Source organism: Salvelinus fontinalis, chromosome 11 (assembly GCF_029448725.1).
Source record: "Salvelinus fontinalis isolate EN_2023a chromosome 11, ASM2944872v1, whole genome shotgun sequence".
In the NCBI taxonomy this organism is placed as follows: Eukaryota; Metazoa; Chordata; class Actinopteri; order Salmoniformes; family Salmonidae; genus Salvelinus; species Salvelinus fontinalis.
Window position 1 is genome coordinate 44,721,997 of NC_074675.1, and position 19,585 is coordinate 44,741,581.

The following is a 19,585-nucleotide window of genomic DNA, read 5'->3' on the forward strand; positions in this document are numbered from 1 at the left end:
GGCAACAAGTATTGACAGAAGAGAAGCTGCATCTATCTAATTACTAATCTAATTACTCAAAGTTCACTTTATCACATACTGTGTAGAAGGCCGGTTGCGGATGGGTTATTAGCAGTTGCGGGCGGGTGAACAGCTGACCCACGCATCACAAGGTCCAACGCCCTATTAAGACACTTTATGATGGTGTTTCCTTTATGTTGGCAGTTACCTGTATACTGTATACTCAATATGTTTCCTGTTGACACAGAAGTAAAGGTGCATTCTAAACTTTTGGAAAAATCCTCAAAGCATATTAAAGTACTTTGAAAAGCCAATACAGAAAGTTAACCTTTTATAATATGTTTCTCCTGTGGCTACGCTATTGCATGCATGAGTACAGTAGATAAAGATGGATGTGTTCCATGGATAACCAGGCATTTGGCAAAACAGAATCTTTGCACAAATTGAGAGAATCCTCCTCTACCATCTGATGCATTTTTTATTTCCGCTCTTCTTTCCGGTACAGAGAGCAGATTACCCGAGTCAGATGATAGGGGAAAATATTACGCTGTTTATCGTTGTGTTTGTCTCTCGCTGTTTATCCAAGCAAAAGTTATTATCCTGTGTGCATACACCGAATGAATAATGTGTCTGTCTGAAATGTCCTCTGTTCTGAAAAGAAGTTTTGCACAGGAAGCTAAAGCAAATTACAGGATAGAGCACATGTGATACCATGGTAATTACCGGCAATTCTTTATTCCAGCTCAGACATTAGGCTGGGCTTTCACCCATCATTATAATAGCAGGCTGCTGGCGAAATGTGTTTCTCATGCTCCTTTAGTGTAGCAGTGAAACGGTGAGATTAAGGTGCAGATGAAAGGGGAGGAGTTGAGTTTGATGGAAGCTTTTGAGGTAAAGTAGGTGAAAATCTATTTTTTCACTACCTCAGCCCAACTGGTGTCTGCAAAATCGTCAACATAGTGCAGAACTGAGACTAATGGGCCGTGTGTGTGTGTGGCCAATCCGTTATTTTTGTACAATCTGTTGGCCAGTCACAGTTATGTTGTCGGGCAGGAAGGGAGTTGCGTGTCAGGACCCTTGTTTATTTAAAGACACGCCATATGGCCTGAAGGTCATGGCAGGAAGAACATCTGTCATCATCTTGGTTGGTTTACATCATCTTGGTTTAATTGCCCAGTGAGATAGTCCCTTATCACTCGAAAATCTCTCCAAAACGACAAGCTTGTTCAGTGTATAGGGATATGCCTATTTTGTATGGAAGTGTATTCCAGACAAAGGGATGATCACCATTGACAAGTTTACTTTACTAATCCCTAATGCTTACATCATGTTAAAGGTGTTATGTCATGTTTATGATGGTGTTATGTAGGCTCATGACCCATAGCTAAGTATGACAGAAACCATGATAGGATCAGTGGTCCATGTAGTAGTGTGATGTTTTGGCAGACAGTCATTATCCCTTTCCTGCAGTCAAATGACCTTGTGGCCCCATGGGTGGAGTGTTATTAATATTTTTCATAATTATTCAACATTTAAAAAAATAAATGTCGAACAGTTTTGTTATATTTCAGTCTTCTGTGATGTATATGAAGTATCAAAATTGAATACATTTCAACTCTATATCTGCATGGTACAGGTGTCTTATTTCTTTTAAGCCCATAACCATGTGTGTGAGGTGTGTACTTTTGTTTCAAAGTAGATTTGTTTAAGACTACTAAGAAATACTCAGTGTGACCCTGATTTAGCCCACTGCAGTAAAAGGTTCTCACTGTTCTCTCTTCTCCCCATGAAAGGGCTCCAAGTTCTGGGGCATTGGCGCCGGCCGCTCCTCTGGCCGTCGCTCCTTTGGACACTCCAAGAGGCTCAGCCTGGCACGATCACTGGACGACCTGGAGGTAGGCCCCATGTCCAGTACAGTATTTATAACTGCTGTCATATCGTTTAAAACCTAGCACCATCCTACTCGGTTTGCCTGGTATTAACCCCATTTGTGTTTCTGGAATTGGAGTTTTTTGAATTAGAGTAAAATATCTGGTGTTCAATCAACTTAATTCAATAAAACTCTGTTCTGGCTTATTGTAACATTGTAAAATGGCCCATCTTTTATGGGAACTGCATTTTGAGGGCATGCTGCTCGCTTATATGTGGAGGAGTTGGTCAGCTTGACTAATTTGGACATTCAGCCGAACCTCCCCCGTTCTGCTCCAGTTTCCACTATTTTGGAACCTTTCATTTCTGTTTGCCTTCAACTCTCATATTTGGTGCCACACTTACGGCGAGGGTGGCTCACAAAGTGGTCTTTGTGTGGGCTCTAGGCATGGGCCCTGTTGGTTTGGCCTTGTTAACGAGCAGCCTGAGGCATGGGCCTTGTTGGTATGGCCTTGCTAACGAGCAGTGCTACTAAATGACGTTCCCACATTTCTCCCCTATTCGCATTGCTCATGGATTCTACAGCCCCTTGCTATCACACATATACACACGCACACATGCACACACACACCCTAAACAGTAGTGTCAAAAACTTGAGGCATCTGATTCTCTGTTTAAGTTCAATAGGGTTTTCACCAAGTCTCTTTGGAACATAAACCTCTATCTTATATAAAATGGCACCGACAGAGATGGTCGCCTCGCTTCTCGTTCTTAGGAAACTATGTGTCACAGCCGTCGTAGGGAGGAGACCAAGGCGCAGCGTGGTATTCGTACATTCTCTTTATTTTAAGAATGAACACTGAACAAAACTAACAAAACAACAAAATGAACCGTGAAGCTATACAAAGAGTGCTAACAGGCAACTACACATAGACAAGAACCCACAAAACCAAAAGGGAAAATGGCAACCTAAATATGATCCCCAATCAGAGACAACGATATACAGCTGCCTCTGATTGGGAACCAATTCAGGCCACCATAGACCTACATATACCTAGACTACCAAAATCCCTAGACATACAAAAAAACGTAGACAAGACAAAACAAGCATACCCACCCTCGTCACACCCTGACCTAACCAAAATAATAAAGAAAACATAGATAACTAATGTCAGGACGTGACAGTACCCCCCCCCCCCCCCCCCCCAAAGGTGTGGACTCCCGACCGCAAACCTGAACTTATAGGGGAGGGTCCGGGTGGGCATCTACCCTCGGTGACGGCTCTGGTTCTGGACGCCGCCCCCTCTCTTTACACTGATCCCTCCGGCTTCGTAAATCTGGACCGTGGATCATCGCCGGAGGCTCTAAACTGCAGATCATCGCCGGGCTGGGGACCGTCGCTGGAGACCCCGGGCTGTGGACCGTCGCTGGAGACCCCGGGCTGGGGACCGTCGCTGGAGGCTCTGAACTGGGGACCGTCGCTGGAGGCTCCGGACTGGGGATCGTCGCAGGAGACCCCAGGCTGGGGACCCTCACTGGAGGCTCCGGGCTGGGGATCGTCGCTGGAGGCTCCGGACTGGAGCCCGTCGTTGGAGGTTTCGGACTGTGGCCCGTCGTAGGAGGTTCCGGACTGTGGCCCGTCGTTGGAGGTTCCGGACTGTGGCCCCGTCGTTGGAGGTTCCGGACTGTGGCCCGTCGTTGGAGGTTCCGGACTGTGGCCCGTCTTTGGAGGTTCCGGACTGTGGCCCGTCTTTGGAGGTTCCGGACTGTGGCCCGTCGTTGGAGGTTCCGGACTGTGGCCCGTCGTTGGAGGTTCCGGACTGTGGCCCGTCTTTGGAGGTTCCGGACTGTGGCCCGTCTTTGGAGGTTCCGGACTGTGGCCCGTCTTTGGAGGTTCCGGACTGTGGCCCGTCGTTGGAGGTTCCGGACTGTGGCCCGTCGTTGGAGGTTCCGGACTGTGGCCCGTCGTTGGAGGTTCCGGACTGTGGCCCGTCGCCGGAAGCTCTAGACTGGGTACTGTCGCCGGAAGCTCTGGACTGGGTACTGTCGCCGGAAGCTCTGGACTGGGTACTGTCGCCGGAAGCTCTGGACTGGGTACTGTCGCCGGAAGCTCTGGACTGGGTACTGTCGCCGGAAGCTCTAGACTGGGTACTGTAGCCAGAAACTCTGGACTATGGAAAGCACTGGAAGCCTGATGCGTGGTGCCGGAACTGGTGGTACCGGGCTGAGGACGCGCACCTCAGGGCAAATGCGGGGAAGAGGCACAGGCCATACTGGACTGTGGAAGCGCACTGGAGGCCTGATGCGTGGTGCCGGAACTGGTGGTACCGGGCTGAGGACACGCACCTCAGGGCGAGTGCGGGGAGGAGGAACAGGCCCTACTGGACTGTAGAGGCGCACTGGAGGCCTGGTGCGTGGTGCCGGAACTGGTGGTACCGGGCTGAGGACGCGCACCTCAGGGCAAATGCGGGGAAGAGGCACAGGCCATACTGGACTGTGGAAGCGCACTGGAGGCCTGATGCGTGGTGCCGGAACTGGTGGTACCGGGCTGAGGACACGCACCTCAGGGCGAGTGCGGAGAGGAGGCACAGGACGTACTGGACTGTGGAGGCGCACTGGAGATCTGCATTGTAGAGCTGGCACAATGCGTCCTGGCTGGATGCTCACTTGAGCCCGGCAAGTGCGGGGCGCTAGCACAGGACGCACTGGGCTGTGCAGACGCATTTTAGATACAGTACGCAGAGCCGGCGCAGGATATCCTGGTCCAAGGAGGTATACTGGAGACCAGGAGCGCTGAGCCGGCACCATCCGTCCTGGCTGGATGCCCATTCTAGCCCGGCAACTGCGAGGAGCTGGAATAGAGCGCACCGGGCTAAGAATGCGAACTGGAAGCACCGTGCGCATCTCTGCATAACACAGTGCCTGACCAGTTACACGCTCCCCACGGTAAGCAGGAGGAGTTGGCTCAGGTCTCCAACCTGACTCAGCTAATCTCCTCGTGTGCCCCCTCCCCAAAAAATTATTGGGGGTGCCTCTCGGGCCTCCTTGCTAACTGTGTCCCCTCGTATCGTCGCCGTTCCTCCTGTGCTATCTCCACCTGCTTCCATGGCAAGGTCTTGTCCCCTGCCATTACCTCCTCCCAGGTCCAGGATGTCCTCCACTCATCTTTCTTCCGGGCCCAGGATGTCCGCTCCTCATTCACACGCTGTTTGGTCCTTTTGTGGTGGGTTCTTCTGTCACGGCCGTCGTAGGGAGGAGACCAAGGCGCAGCGTGGTATGCGTACATTCTCTTTATTTTAAGAATGAACACTGAACAAAACTAACAAAACAACAAAACGGACCATGAAGCTATACAAAGAGTGCTAACAGGCAACTATACATAGACAAGAACCCACAAAACCAAAAGGGAAAATGGCAACCTAAATATGATCCCCAATCAGAGACAACGATATCAGAGACAACTAATGTCAGAGCGTGACACTGTGCAGTATTTTGTTTTTTTATGTATTATTTCTTACATTGTTACCCCAGGAAATCTGAAGTTTTATTACATACAGCCGGGAAGAACTATTGGATATAAGAGAAACGTCAACTTACCAACATTACGACCAGGAATACTACTTTCCCGGAACGGATCCTCTGTTCAGACCACCACCCAGGACAATGGATCTGATCCCAGTAGCCAACCCCAAATAACCTCGCCGCAGAAGGGGCAGACGGAGCGGCCTTCAGGTCAGGCTCCGTAGACGTGTACATCGCTCACCGATCCCGATTATACTACTCGCCAATGTCCAGTCTCTAGACAACAAGGTAGACGAAATTCGTGCAAGGGTTGCCTTCCAGAGAGTTGCCTTCTGTTTCACGAAAACATGGCTCTCTCGGGATATGTTGTCGGAATTGGTTCAGCCACTGGGCTTCTCCATGCATCATGCCGACAGAGATAAACATCTCTCTGGGAAGAGGAAGTGCGGGGGTGTATGCTTTATGATTAACGACTCATGGTGTAATCATAACAACATACTGGAACACAAGTCCTTCTGCTCACCCGACCTAGAATTCCTTACAATCAAATGGAGGCCATTTTACCTACCAAGAGAATTCTCGCCAGTTATAGTCACAGTTGTGTACATTCCCCCTCAAGCGAACACCAAGACGGCCCTCAAAGAACTTCACTGGACTCTATGTAAACTGGAAACTATATAACCGGAGACTGCATTTAATGTAGCTGGGGATTTTAACAAAGTAAATATGAGAACAAGGCTACCTAAATTCTATCAGCATATTGATTGCACGACTCGCAGGGCTAATACTCTCGACCACTGTTACTCTAACTTCCACGATGCATACAAAGCCCTCCCTTCAGCAAATCCGACCATAACGCCATCTTGCTCGTTCCGTCTTATAGGCAGAAACTCAAACAGGATGTACCAGTGACGAGAAACATTCAATGCTGGCCTAACCAATCGGAAGCCACGCTTCAAGATTGTTTTGATCACGCGGACTGGAATATGTCAGCCTCAGAGAACAACATTGACCTATACGCTGACTCTGTGAGTGCGTTTATAAAGAAGTGCATTGGAGATGTTGTACCTACTGTCAATATTAAAACCTACCCTAACCAGAAAGCGTGGATGGCGGCATTCGCGCAAAACTGAAAGCGATATCCACCGCATTTAACCATGGAAAGAGGTCTGGAAATATGGCTGAATATAAACAGTGTAGTTATTCCCTCCGCAAGGAAATCAACTAAGCAAAATGCCGCTACAGGGACAAGGTGGAGTTGCAATTCAACGGCTCAGACATGAGACGTATGTGGCAGGGTCTACAGGAAATCACGGACAACAAAACAGCCACGTCACGGACACTGCCGTCACGCTTCCAGACAAACTAAACACCTTCTTTGTCCACTTTGAGGATAATACAGTGCCACCGTCGCGGCTCGCTAACAAAGACTGCTTCTCCCCCCTCTCCTTCTCCGTGGCTGACGTGAGTAAAACATTTAAACTTGTTAACTCTCGCAAGACTGCTGGCCCAGATGGCATCCCTAGCCGTGTCCTCAGAGCATGCGCAGACCAGCTGGCGAGTGTGTTTACGGTCATATTCAATCGCTCCCTATTCCAGTCTGTTGTTCCCACATGCTTCAAGATGGCTACCATTGTTCTTGTACCCAAGAAGGAAAATATAACTGAACTGAAGGACTACCGCCCCGTAGTACTCACTTATGTCATCATGAAGTGCTTTAAGAAGCTAGTCAAGGATCATATCACCGCCACCTTACAGGTCCACAGATGATGCAATCGCCATCACACTGCACACTGCCTTATCCCATCTGGACAAAAATAATACCTATGTAAGAATGCTGCTCATTGACTAGAGCTCAGCATTCAACACCATAGTACCCTCCAAGCTCACCATCAAGCTGGAGGCCCTGGGTCTCAACCCCGCCCTGTGCAACTGGGTCCTGGACTTTCTGACAGGCCGCCCCCAGGTGTTGAAGGTAGGAAACAACATCTCCACTTCGCTGACCCTCAACACTGGGGCCCCACAAGGGTGTGTGCTCAGCCCTCTCCTGTACTCCCTGTTCACCCACGATTGCGTGGCCATGCACATCTTCAACTCAATCATCAAGTTTGCAGACGACACAGCAGTAGTGGGCCTGATCACCAACAACGACGAGACAGCCTACAGGCAGGAGGTGAGGGCACTCGGAGTGTGGTGTCAGGAAAACAACCTTTCATCAACGTCAACAAAACAAAGAAGATTATCGGGGACTTCAGGAAGCAGCAGAGGGCGCACCCCCCTATTCACATCGAAGGGACAGCAGTGGAGAAGGTGGAAAGTTTTAAGTTCCTGGGCATACACATCACAGACAAACTGAAAGGGTCCACCCACACAGACATTGTGGTGAAGAAGGCGCAACAGCCTTCTTCAGGCTGCTGACAAACTTTTACAGATGCACAATCGAGGGCATCCTGTCGTGCTGTATCACTGCCTGGTGCGGCAACTGCACCTCCCTCAACCGCAAGGCTCTCCAGAGGGTGGTGCGGTCTGCACAATGCATCACCGGGGGAAAACTACCTGCCCTCCATGACACCTACAGCACCCGACGTCACAGGGAGGCCAAAAAGATCATCATGGACAACAACCACTCGAGCCACTGCATGTTCACACCGCTATCATCCAGAAGGCGAGGTCAGTACAGGTGCATCAAAGCTGGGACCGAGAGATTGAAAAACAGCTTCTATCTCAAGGCCGTTAGACTGCTAAACAGCAATCCCTAACTCAGAGATGCTGCTGCCTACATTGAGACCCAATCACTGGACACTTTAATAAATGGATCACTAGTCACTTTAAACAGTGCCACTTGAAATAATGCCACTTTAAAAATGATTACATATCTTACATTACTCATATCACATGTATATACTGTATTTTATACCATCTACTGCACCTTGCCTATGCTGCTCGGCCATCGCTCATCCATATACTTATATGTACATATTCTCATTCACCCATTTAGATTTGTGTGTATTAGGTAGTTGTTGGGGAATTGTTAGATATTACTTGTTAGATATTACTGCACTGTCGGAACTAGAAGCACAAGCATTTCGCTACACTCGCATTAACATCTGCTAACCATGTGTATGTGACCAATAACATTTGATTTGATTTGTACAGGACAGCTTCACACAATGTAAAGTACATTTCTTATGTCTGACCTAATTGGTTTTGACATTTTGTTTTGCTCACTTTTGCGTTTAACTTCGAAGGAGTGGGCGGAAGACTCAACTTCAAAGCCTTCTGTCAGCACAGCGGCTGAATCACTCTTACCTCAACATGGCTGTTCATTAGTACTACACAGCAATAGGATGTTATGACTTAACGGTTTCTGCTTTTTCTGTCTGAGGGATTTCTGAGTCACTGGTACTGCAGAGGAGTGAAGATAAGATAATGGTATTGTCAGTCAGTGTGTGAATCCTGAACCGGGAACTCTATATATATAGATTTGCTCCACTTCACCATTTTCGAACGCTAGAGCGATGTCATTGGTTAAAGCCATCTCAAATTCTTTCAAGTACAGTAGGGCCTTGCAGCCTCTTCAGGGTCAAGTAAACTAGGGCCTTGCAGCCTCTTCAGGGTCAACAGCTACTGTGACGGCTATGGAGCGAGACCGGACATTTGACGTGTTGCAAGTGTCTGTGAGGTCAATAAAACGAGCTACAGCTTTCATACATTATGTTAGCATTAGCTATGATCTCTGTCTACAGAGCCTGCTAACTGCACATGCTGGGTGTAAACAACTGAATTATAGGATCCTAAAAAAAGGTCCGCTATAGGCCTACACAAAGAAAACCTGCTACCTAGTAATGAACTACTTATAGCTCTAATCCAACAGAATAAATTGGATACAAAACGTTATTGTCCACACAACGAGGAAATTTACCCTGGGCTTCACATAAATTAAATTTCTAGATACAAAACATATTGCAATACTAGGAATACTTTGTCATCAAAAGCATTTCAGTTGACATGTATAACTATTATAGAGAGAAAAATGAACATTGGGCTAAGGTCAGCTCGTATTGAATTAAATAATAACTCATTTTGATGTCTCTTTTATAATTGGGCTTTCAGGGTAGTAGCTCATCCTACTGTTTGATCCTCTCTATGACGCAAACTGTAATTCTCTCAGAAATAGTTTTGGCCTAGCAAAACAAAAGGCTATATTTGGGTTGCCACAGACTGAATGGGAATCCCCGTTCAAATTGGGAACAGCAAGTAAGAGTAGTAGGATTTCCTCAAGTGTTTCCTGGAACATTAAGACTTGGGTGTATTCCACCAGCTAAATAGTATTTTGGTCAGCGGGTGGCTGCAGCGCAGAGTGGGGCTAAGGGAATTTTAACATAGTCCGGGAAGGGAATCCCGCCTTTACTGTATAGCATTTGTCACAATTGTCTTCTTTAGAGAGAGTGGACCAAGGCGCAGCGTGTGCAAAATACATCTTCTCTTTATTTTGAAGATGAACACGAAACGAAACACTTATACAAACAACAAACAGCCGTGAAGCTACAAACGAAAGTGCACACACAAGCTACTTACGTTCAACATAGACAATCTCCCACAATCACCTAAAGCCTATGGCTGCCTTAAATATGGCTCCCAATCAGAGACAATTAATGACATCTGTCTCTGATTGAGAACCAAACCAGGCAACCATAGACTTTCCTAGAACTCTCTCCTGAACACAACCCCATACACTATACAACTCCCCCTAAACAATACACACACCCTAAACTAGACGAAACACACAAACTTCCCATGTCACACCCTGACCTAACTAAAATAATAAAGAAAACAAAGAATACTAAGGCCAGGGCGTGACAGCATTTTCCTCAAGCTGTACTTTTCCAAGTTATGAAATGGTGGAGTTCATAATTAAAGGCCCAGTGAAGTCAAAAACATGATTTGTCATGTGTTTTATATATATTTCCACAGGTTAGAATAATACTGTGAAATTGTGAAAATTATGATAATACCGTTTTAGTGTAAGAGCTGTTTGAAATGACTGGCTGAAATATTTTGTTGGGATGAAGTTTTGGCCTGCCTTGTGACATTAGTTAACCAATATCAAATCAAATCAAATGTATTTATATAGCCCTTCGTACTTCAGCTGATATCTCAAAGTGTTGTACAGAAACCCAGCTTAAAACCCCAAACAGCAAGCAATGCAGGTGTAGAAGCACGGTGGCTAGGAAAAACTCCCTAGAAAGGCCAAAACCTAGGAAGAAACCTAGAGAGGAACCAGGCTATGAGCGGTGGACAGTCCTCTTCTGGCTGTGCTGGGTGGAGATTATAACAGAACATGGCCAAGATGTTCAAATGTTCATAAATGACCAGCATGGTCAAATAATAATAATCACAGTAGTTGTCGAGGGTGCAGCAAGTCAGCACCTCAGGAGTAAATGTCAGTTGGCTTTTCATAGCCGATCATTAAGAGTATCTCTACCGCTCCTGCGGTCTCTAGAGAGTTGAAAACAGCAGGTCTGGGGCAGGTAGCACGTCCGGTGAACAGGTCAGGGTTCCATAGCCGCAGGCAGAACAGTTGAAACTGGAGCAGCAGCACGGCCAGGTGGACTGGGGACAGCAAGGAGTCATCATGCCAGGTCGTCCTGAGGCATGGTCCTAGGGCTCAGGTCCTCCGAGAGAGAGAGAAAGAAAGAGAGAAAGAGAGAATTAGAGAGAGTATACTTAAATTCACACAGGACACCGGATAAGACAGGAGAAGTACTCCACATATAACAAACTGACCCTAGCCCCCCGACACATAAACTACTGCAGCATAAATACTGGAGGCTGAGACAGGAGGGGTCAGGAGACACTGTGGCCCCATCCGATGATACCCCTGGACAGGGCCAAACAGGAAGGATATAACCCCACCCACTTTGCCAAAGCACAGCCCCCACACCACTAGAGGGATATCTTCAACCACCAACTTACCATCCTGAGACAAGGCCGAGTATAGCCCACAAAGATCTCCGCCACGGCACAACCCAAGTGGGGGCGCCAACCCAGACAGGAAGATCACGTCAGTGACTCAACCCACTCAAGTGACACACCCCTCCTAGGGACGGCATGAAAGAGCACCAGGAAGCCAGTGACTCAGCCCCTGTAATAGGGTTAGAGGCAGAGAATCCCAGTGGAGAGAGGGGAACCGGCCAGGCAGAGACAGCAAGGGCGGTTCGTTGCTCCAGAGCCTTTTCGTAGACTACACTCAATCATATGACCCACTGAAGAGATAAGTCTTCCTTAAAGACTTAAAGGTTGAGACCGAGTCTGTGTCTCTCACATGGGTAGGCAGACCATTCCATAAAAATTGAGATCTATAGGAGAAAGCCCTGCCTCCAGCTGTTTGCTTAGAAATTCTAGGGACAATTAGGAGGCCTGCATCTTGTGACCGTAGCGTACGTGTAGGTATGTATGGCAGGACCAACTCGGAAAGATGGGTAGGAGCAAGCCCATGTAACGCTTTGTAGGTTAACAGTAAAACCTTGAAATCAGCCCTTGCCTTAACAGGAAGCCAGTGTAGGGAGGCTAGCACTGGAGTAATATGATCAAATTTTGGGGTTCTAGTCAGGATTCTAGCAGCCGTATTTAGCACTAACTGAAGTTTATTTAGTGCTTTATCCGGGTAGCTGGAAAGTAGAGCATTGCAGTAGTCTAACCTAGAAGTAACAAAAGCATGGATACATTTTTCTGCATCATTTTTGGATAGAACATTTCTGATTTTTGCAATGTTACGTAGATGGAAAAAGCTGTCCTTGAAACAGTCTTGATATGTTCGTCAAAAGAGACATCAGGGTCCAGAGTAACGCCGAGGTCCTTCACAGTTTTATTTGAGATGACTTTACAACCATCAAGATTAATTGTCAGATTCAACAGAAGATCTCTTTGTTTCTTGGGACCTAGAACAAGCATCTCTGTTTTGTCCGAGTTTAAAAGTAGAAAGTTTTCAGCCATCCACTTCCTTATGTGTGAAACACAGGCTTCTAGCGAGGGCAATTTTGGGGCTTCACCATGTTTCATCGAAATGTACAGCTGTGTGTCATTCGCATAGCAGTGAAAGTTAACATTATGTTTTCGAATGACATCCCCAAGAGGTAAAATATATAGTGAAAACAATAGTGGTCCTAAAACGGAACCTTGAGGAACACCGAAATGTACAGTTGATTTGTCAGAGGACAAACCATTCACAGAGACAAACTGATATCTTTCCGACAAATAAGATCTAAATCAGGCCAGAACTTGTCCATGTAGACCAATTTGGGTTTCCAATCTTTCCAAAAGAATGTGGTGATCGATGGTATCAATGGCACCACTAAGGTCTAGTAGCACGAGGACAGATGCAGAGCCTCGGTCTGACGCCATTAAAAGGTAATTTACCACCTTCACAAGTGCAGTCTCAGATGGGGTCTAAAACCAGACTGAAGCATTTCGTATATACATGGTTTGTCTTCAGGAAGGCAGTGAGTTGCTGTGCAACAGCTTTTTCTAAACTTTTTGAGAGGAATGGAAGATTCGATATAGGCCGATAATTTTTTATATTTTCTGGGTCAAGGTTCGGCTTTTTCAAGAGAGGCTTTATTACTGCCACTTTTAGTGAGTTTGGTACACATCCGGTGGATAGAGAGCCGTTTATTATGTTCAACATAGGATATGCAAGAGTTCCAAACCTCTTTGCTAGTTTTCAGTTTTCCCCTCCCCACACAGACCATTCCCAGACAGTCCTAGCAAAATTCTTGCTTGAGAAATTGCTCTTTGCTAAGAAGCTATTTTTTGTTTATTTTTGAACATTTTAATGAAAAATAATCAAATAATCACACAAGGTAATAATTGTTTCCCAGAAATGATTTGATATTAAGATTAAAACAGCTGCATTGGACCTTTTAAGGGTTTCTTAGGAATTGCTGGTCCTCTGGGAGTTTTTTTGTTGCTGCAAAACAGTTGTTCTGTAAGCACGTCTGTGGTCTGATAAGAACTTAACAGTGGCGTATTTGCACATTTTTCATTGTGCAGTCATCATTTCTGCCACCCTGAAACCATGACAAAGTGAGTGCAATTTACCCATGCTGCTTTAAGTCATGGTATACATTCCAGGTAATTACTATGAGGTTTTCTTCTAATGGTGGCCAAAGGCAATTAGATCCTCATCTATGGCTGTCGCCCACCCCTGGTTTCCACTTCAAGGGCTCATCACCCCTAGGACTCAGCATCACCATCCTTGCTAAACCAGACACCATTGTTTCACCGGAGAACGGCATTCAGTCAAGTTTAACTACGCTATAACAGCTTCACATGATCATCAGTCAAAGATCAATGAACCACGCCGCAAGGCTCAGTACGGGAAGGAAACATGAATATGTATGCACTCACTACTGTATGTCTGCTAAATTAGTCAATGTAGAGCAACAGAAACACATCATCTGCTCCTTCTTGATAAGGAAAGTGAGAGCCTCCATTTGGCAGGTATCCTGTAAAGACAATATATGGAATGACAAACTGGTGCATGTTGTGCATGCTACATCAAAGGAGTTTTACACCCACAAAGTAAGATTCCCTATGTTCCTCACCATATAAATAGCAAGTGTCATCGTATCTCAGCCTCTCCAGATTACTAGCGTGCATCACGTTGGAATATCCCATTATACAGGGATTGGAAGGTGTTTTGTTTAGAGAGTTTTTCCTACCCTCATGATTCCTCAGTCCAGTCCTCGACTCCCTAGAATGTTATTGAGCCCATTTCTCACGCTGTGTGAATCCAAAATGTGATAAGCTGCCACTGGTCACTGCACACATCTCTACATGAGCGGACAACGTGGGCCCCTGGGAGACCCGTCCCACAGCGCTGTGGTGAGACCCCTGCTTGTGTATAACCTCTCACCGTTTGACGCTACGGAAGCTGCAAGCACATGCGGCGGCTCTGTTGCTTTTTCCGTGGTTAGTCGTGTGCGTCAGAACCGTGGCAACAGGGGTCAGGAATCAGTAAACACTGTTATATTTGACCTCGCAGAGCCTCTGACATGTAGCTACGCCAGACTGTCCTCTCGGCTAGCCTAATCTGCTGTTTTCTGTCTGTTTCGCTTGTCCTGGTTGCCATTTGGTCTCAGCAGAGGAGCTGTGATGATCAGCGGTTGATGTATTTTGTGTGTGTGTGGAGATTACGCGATAGGAGCGTCTCGCTGCACGCTGGGGCTTTGTTGTTTGGGAACTTTGTATCTCTTCCATTTATTTTTCAGCACACTTGTCAAAGCCCCGCCGGCCCCCTCCCACGCCAATTCCTTCCTCATCTCAGGCTTTAATTTCTGACTTAAATCAGATGCTTTGCACACTGAATGATAAGTGTGTGTGTGTGTGTTTGGAGTTTCTGTGGTCTATGTGTACAAATAATACATTACAAATAGTGTGAAGAAATGCTTGTGAGTGTATGCTATTTTGTGTACCTATGTGTGTGTCAAGAGTTGATGGCCCTCCCTTATCCGTGAGTCTAAGGTTTTGCGTTCCCTCACACATCATAGGCTGGATAACAAAGCTTGGTTTGCCTGCCTGAGGCTAAGAGATCCACTTTGTGGGCGTAGCAGGAACTGTGAGGAGGAATGAAGACAGAGGGAGAGAAACATAAATGGAAAGGGAAGGATGATAGAGTGGGTAGAGGGAAAGTGAGAGAGGGAGGGAGGTAGGTAGGGAGTGAGAGAGGGAGGGAGAGAGGAAGCAAGGCACAGTAGCAGCAGGGGGAGGGTGTTTGAACTCTCAGTAGCTGTCAGGATCTTGGACTGCCGCTCTCCGCCTGAGCTTAGCTCTCCCTGGCTGCATACACACACACACACACACACACTGCGGAGTGAGCCGACGAATGGACTTGTTTCCACACACCGGGCGTGTGGAGCTGCAGCAGCACTGAAGACAAGCCAAACACAAGCTGCACACAGCGCCATACATGGAGCAAACTTTAACTCTCAACTCTGTAAGTATTCTCATCAAACTCATTGAGCGTCTCTCTCTCTCTTCTTGCTTTCATAGTTCATGCTTATCTCTGTGCTGTGGTGTCTTCCTGCATCTCCCTGACAGTTTTCTTGCCTTCTTTGGGCTCTTTGTAACTCATATTTGACTGTTTAAGTGCCTCACAGTGGTTAGCTTGTGTGTTCCTTCAGAGGAATGTTTTGGTCAGCTCCAGCCTCTAACAGAGCTTGCATGTGTGTGTGGCTATGTGACACACTGTGCAGTTCTATACAGCGATACTGTCCTGCTTCCTGAATACTGGGACCGGGGACACAAACTGAATTTAAATCAGGCATCATACTAAAAGGGTTTTGTGAAGTGATGAGTGATTTTTCTCATCGTGGACTCTCATCAAGTGTTCTTTATGAACTGTTGACTGAGCGACGCTGTGTTTGGAGTCCCTTGGCTAGTGACCCATTTCAAATTAATTAGTGTTGTTTGGAGGAGTGCAGCACAGTTTTAGTGTAAAGGACCCAACCGACATGGAGAAGAATTTTCTCTTTAGGGTTGCCCATAGCAGCTTGAGTTGAGGTTGAACTTGATGTGGTTGCATGTGGTTTTGCTCTGCCCCTCTCTGTTTACTGTGCACCGATTCACCCCCTGCTGTTAGACAGTCAGTTATGTTTCTGTCTTAAAGGAACCAGTGGTGGCACATCTGTTTTTGGTATATGTTCTGTCTCTGGTCTATTTTTGTCTTAAAGCAACCTGTAGAAACATGTAGCCTAGGCTTAGTCTAGTTGTTTTATTCTAATCTAAATGTATGGGATCAGCCAGAGCCGTATATAGAGATACACCGTATGTATACGTCTGGATTCTGCTTGGGACATTATGATGCTGCTGCTGTGACTTGAAAGGCGGTGCAGAAATGGTGTGTTTTTGGGAGGATTAGCAGTCGAGGGAAGATCACGACACGCTTTTATCTCGCAGACGTCACAGGATGAGAGCGTCAACGTGTGGGTGGACAGTTGCTCTCACGAAATGTGTCCTCGGGCACAGCATTATGGGATGTAAAGAGCAAGTGGCCTGACATTTCCTAAATGCCTCTTCACAGCGGTGCGCTTTTTTTCCTCCTGCAGAGGTTTCCTTGCGTTAAATAAGCTGCCTCTCTGCCCACAGACTGGGAAAATGGCTAGCTGCATTGGACTCCAGATTCAGTTAGCTGCAGAACTCAGAGGATGGAAACTATGTGACCAAACAGACAGATGCGACAGCGGTTGCTGACCACCTTGAGACCACAGAAGGAAAGCAGTGTCTGACCAACTGAGGTCAGAAATACAGTACTGTGTACTCCCACACTGACCATGTGGTTGGTTGGTTATTGTGCATAGTACACCCAGCTCAAAACTTAATGATGTCATCACAGTGACACCAAAACCATGACATCATTCTGTCAACATTTAGCCAACTGCCTGGTGGGAAAGGAGATGTATTAAATTAGTTGGCAACAGTCAGCTCTGTTTGTCCCATTTACCTGGTTGTGTTGAATAGCCTCCTCCTATCAGAGATATAGGCAGGCTCTGGGAATAAAGCAGTATGATTCACCTCCAAGGCCATTTTCCCACCCACGCTATTTACATTCCTATTTATTTGTATTTCTTTCTACTTTTCATCCATTCCTTCATACTGCATTGTTTGCAGTACATCTCCTGCCAAGGGTGTGGAAGTAAGTCAATGAAGGAAAACCATGGAACTAGGACACCGTTTCTCACGAAAGGAAACGGTTTGAACATGTCGGAGAGAGAAACTAGTACACACTTGTTTAAAAAAAAAAAAATGTTTTATTTGTCTTTAACCTCAAACCTGTGTCTGTTTCGTACGGGCGTGTATCGTGTTAGAACTAGCGTGCTAAGAGAATGCGTTTCTTCAATAATGCAGGGAATGAACGCGTTTGTTGGTATCTTTGGCCATATGTTGGCAGAGAATGTTGAGAAACAGTGCCAAGGTCCTGTCTCCTTAGCACCATGGATAGAATAAACACAGATCTTTGTGAGACAAGTTCCTCCCCGACGCTATTGTGAGAGCTTTGCTAGGGCTTTGCATTGCAAAGACAAACACTACCCTTTTCTCCCTCGTGAGATATTTCAATAACTTAAATCTAGGACGTAGGTTTATATAATGTCTCCTTTTTGCACTCTTTTTATCCAAGCATCTTACAGTACTACATACATACTTTTTCATATCTTGCCGCAGTGGGAATCAAATTTACAACCCTGCTGTTGCAAGCACTATGCTCTACCAACGGAGCCACACAGGACTAATGCAGTATTCTATTGTGTGACCTAGTTGCTTTCTGTTGAGCAAAACAGTAACTCCTGTGGTTTGTGCTATAAAGTACAGTACATGGTATGTGGTCATGGTATTTCCAAAGGCGCTTGAGGTGTATGTTGCCCCTAAAATTACAAATCTAGGTTCAGGTTACCCTCCCCCGTTCCCTGTAGGAGGTTATTAAAGGAAAAATGACCTGAGAACTGCCTGATATCATCACTGATGTAACATTCTAATGCCCCCAAAGGCGCAGCACACATGGGTGGGTGGATAAAAGTAGCATATAGATGTAAATACTAGGATTACTTAGCATAAGTATTTCAAATTTATTTAATTGCATTTATTTAATTGTGGGCAACAACTCTCTCTAGTAGGAAGATGTGGGTGGTTCAAAGGATGGATAGAAGATTGGCCTTTGGAAGCTAAATTGGATTAGATGACACCAGTGTGTTATAATATTTCAAGTTTATTTTTATACAGCGGAACATGTAACTCTCCCTACTCTCACCCACTCAGTCTCTGTAACAGTTTGTACATAAACACAGCAATCCTCACAGTCTCTGTCTGTTTCCCTCCAGAAACGTCTATTTTTGCCCCTCTGAGAGCTGCCCCGAACTTGTCCCCATGCCAAATACCCATGAGGACTAACTAGACGACGACATCTGTTCCCCTATGGGGACTGACTTAACCGAAACCCCCATCCCCGTTTTCTCTCCCAGTCTCCCCCAGCCAGTTAAGGTTCCCAGTATGACAGTGGTGGTCGGTGCCGTTTTAAGATGAGGGAGGACGATTCTTTTTTTATGAGCATGGCGTTATTTCTATTACAGGATATTGGATGACTGTTATTCATATTCTTTTCACCCAGCTCAATGTAACATCGATAGGTTTAGGCTACTTAACATTATACTATTATACTACATTTTCCCTATACCCATTATGAGGTTGGTACGAACTAGCCTATCAGTTAAAGTTCACAACGTACACTCCAGTTCAAAAGTTTGGGGTCACTTAGAAATGTCCTTGTTTTTGAAAGAAAAGCAATTTTTGTGTCCATTAAAATAACATGTATTTGATCAGAAATGCAATGTAGACATTTTAATGTTGTAAATGACTATTGTAATTAGTCTGCTGGAAACGGCAGATTTTTCTGGAATATCTACAGTTGAAATCGGAAGTTTACAAACACTTGGGTTGGAGTCATTAAAACTCGTTTTTCAACCACTCCCCACATTTCTTGTTAACAAACTATAGTTTTGGCAAGTCGGTTAGGACATCTACTTTGTGGATGACACAAGTAATTTTTGCAACAATTGCTTACAGACAGATTATTTCACTTATAATTCACTGTATCACAATTCCAGTGGGTCAGAAGTTTACATACATTAAGCTGACTGTGCCTTTAAACAGCTTGGAAAATTCCAGAAAATGATGTCATGGCTTTAGAAGCTTATGATAGGCTAATTGACATAATTTGAGTCAATTGGAGTTGTACCTGTGGATGTATTTCAAGGCCTACCTTCAAACTCAGTGCCTCTTTGCTTGACATCATGGGAAAATCAAAAGAAATCAGCCAAGACCTCAGAAATTGGAGACCTCCACAAGTCAGGTTCATCCTTGGGAGCAATTCCCAAACGCCTGAAGGTACCACGTTCATCTGTTCAAACAATAGTAGGCAAGTATAAACACCATGGGACCATGCAGCCGTCATACTGCTCAAGAAGGAGACGCGTTCTGTCTCCTAGAGATGAACGTACTTTGGTGCGATAAGTGCAAATCAGTCCCAGAACAACAGCAAAGGACCTTGTGAAGATGCTGGAGGAAACAAAAGTATCTATATTCACAGTAAAACAAGTCCTATATCGACATAATCTGAAAGGCCGCTCAGCAAGGAAGAGGC

General features: G+C 45.8%; 1 protein-coding gene across 2 annotated transcripts in view; it reads left to right on the forward strand.

The window, feature by feature from the left end:
- LOC129865802 (regulator of G-protein signaling 12-like) overlaps positions 1-19,585 on the forward strand; it is a 92,972-nt gene that overhangs the window by 12,091 nt on the left and 61,296 nt on the right. For both annotated transcript variants that reach the window (XM_055938814.1, XM_055938815.1), the window contains exon 3: positions 1,794-1,895. In XM_055938814.1, coding sequence (XP_055794789.1) covers positions 1,794-1,895 — 102 coding nt within the window. The remainder of the gene's footprint in view (positions 1-1,793; positions 1,896-19,585) is intronic.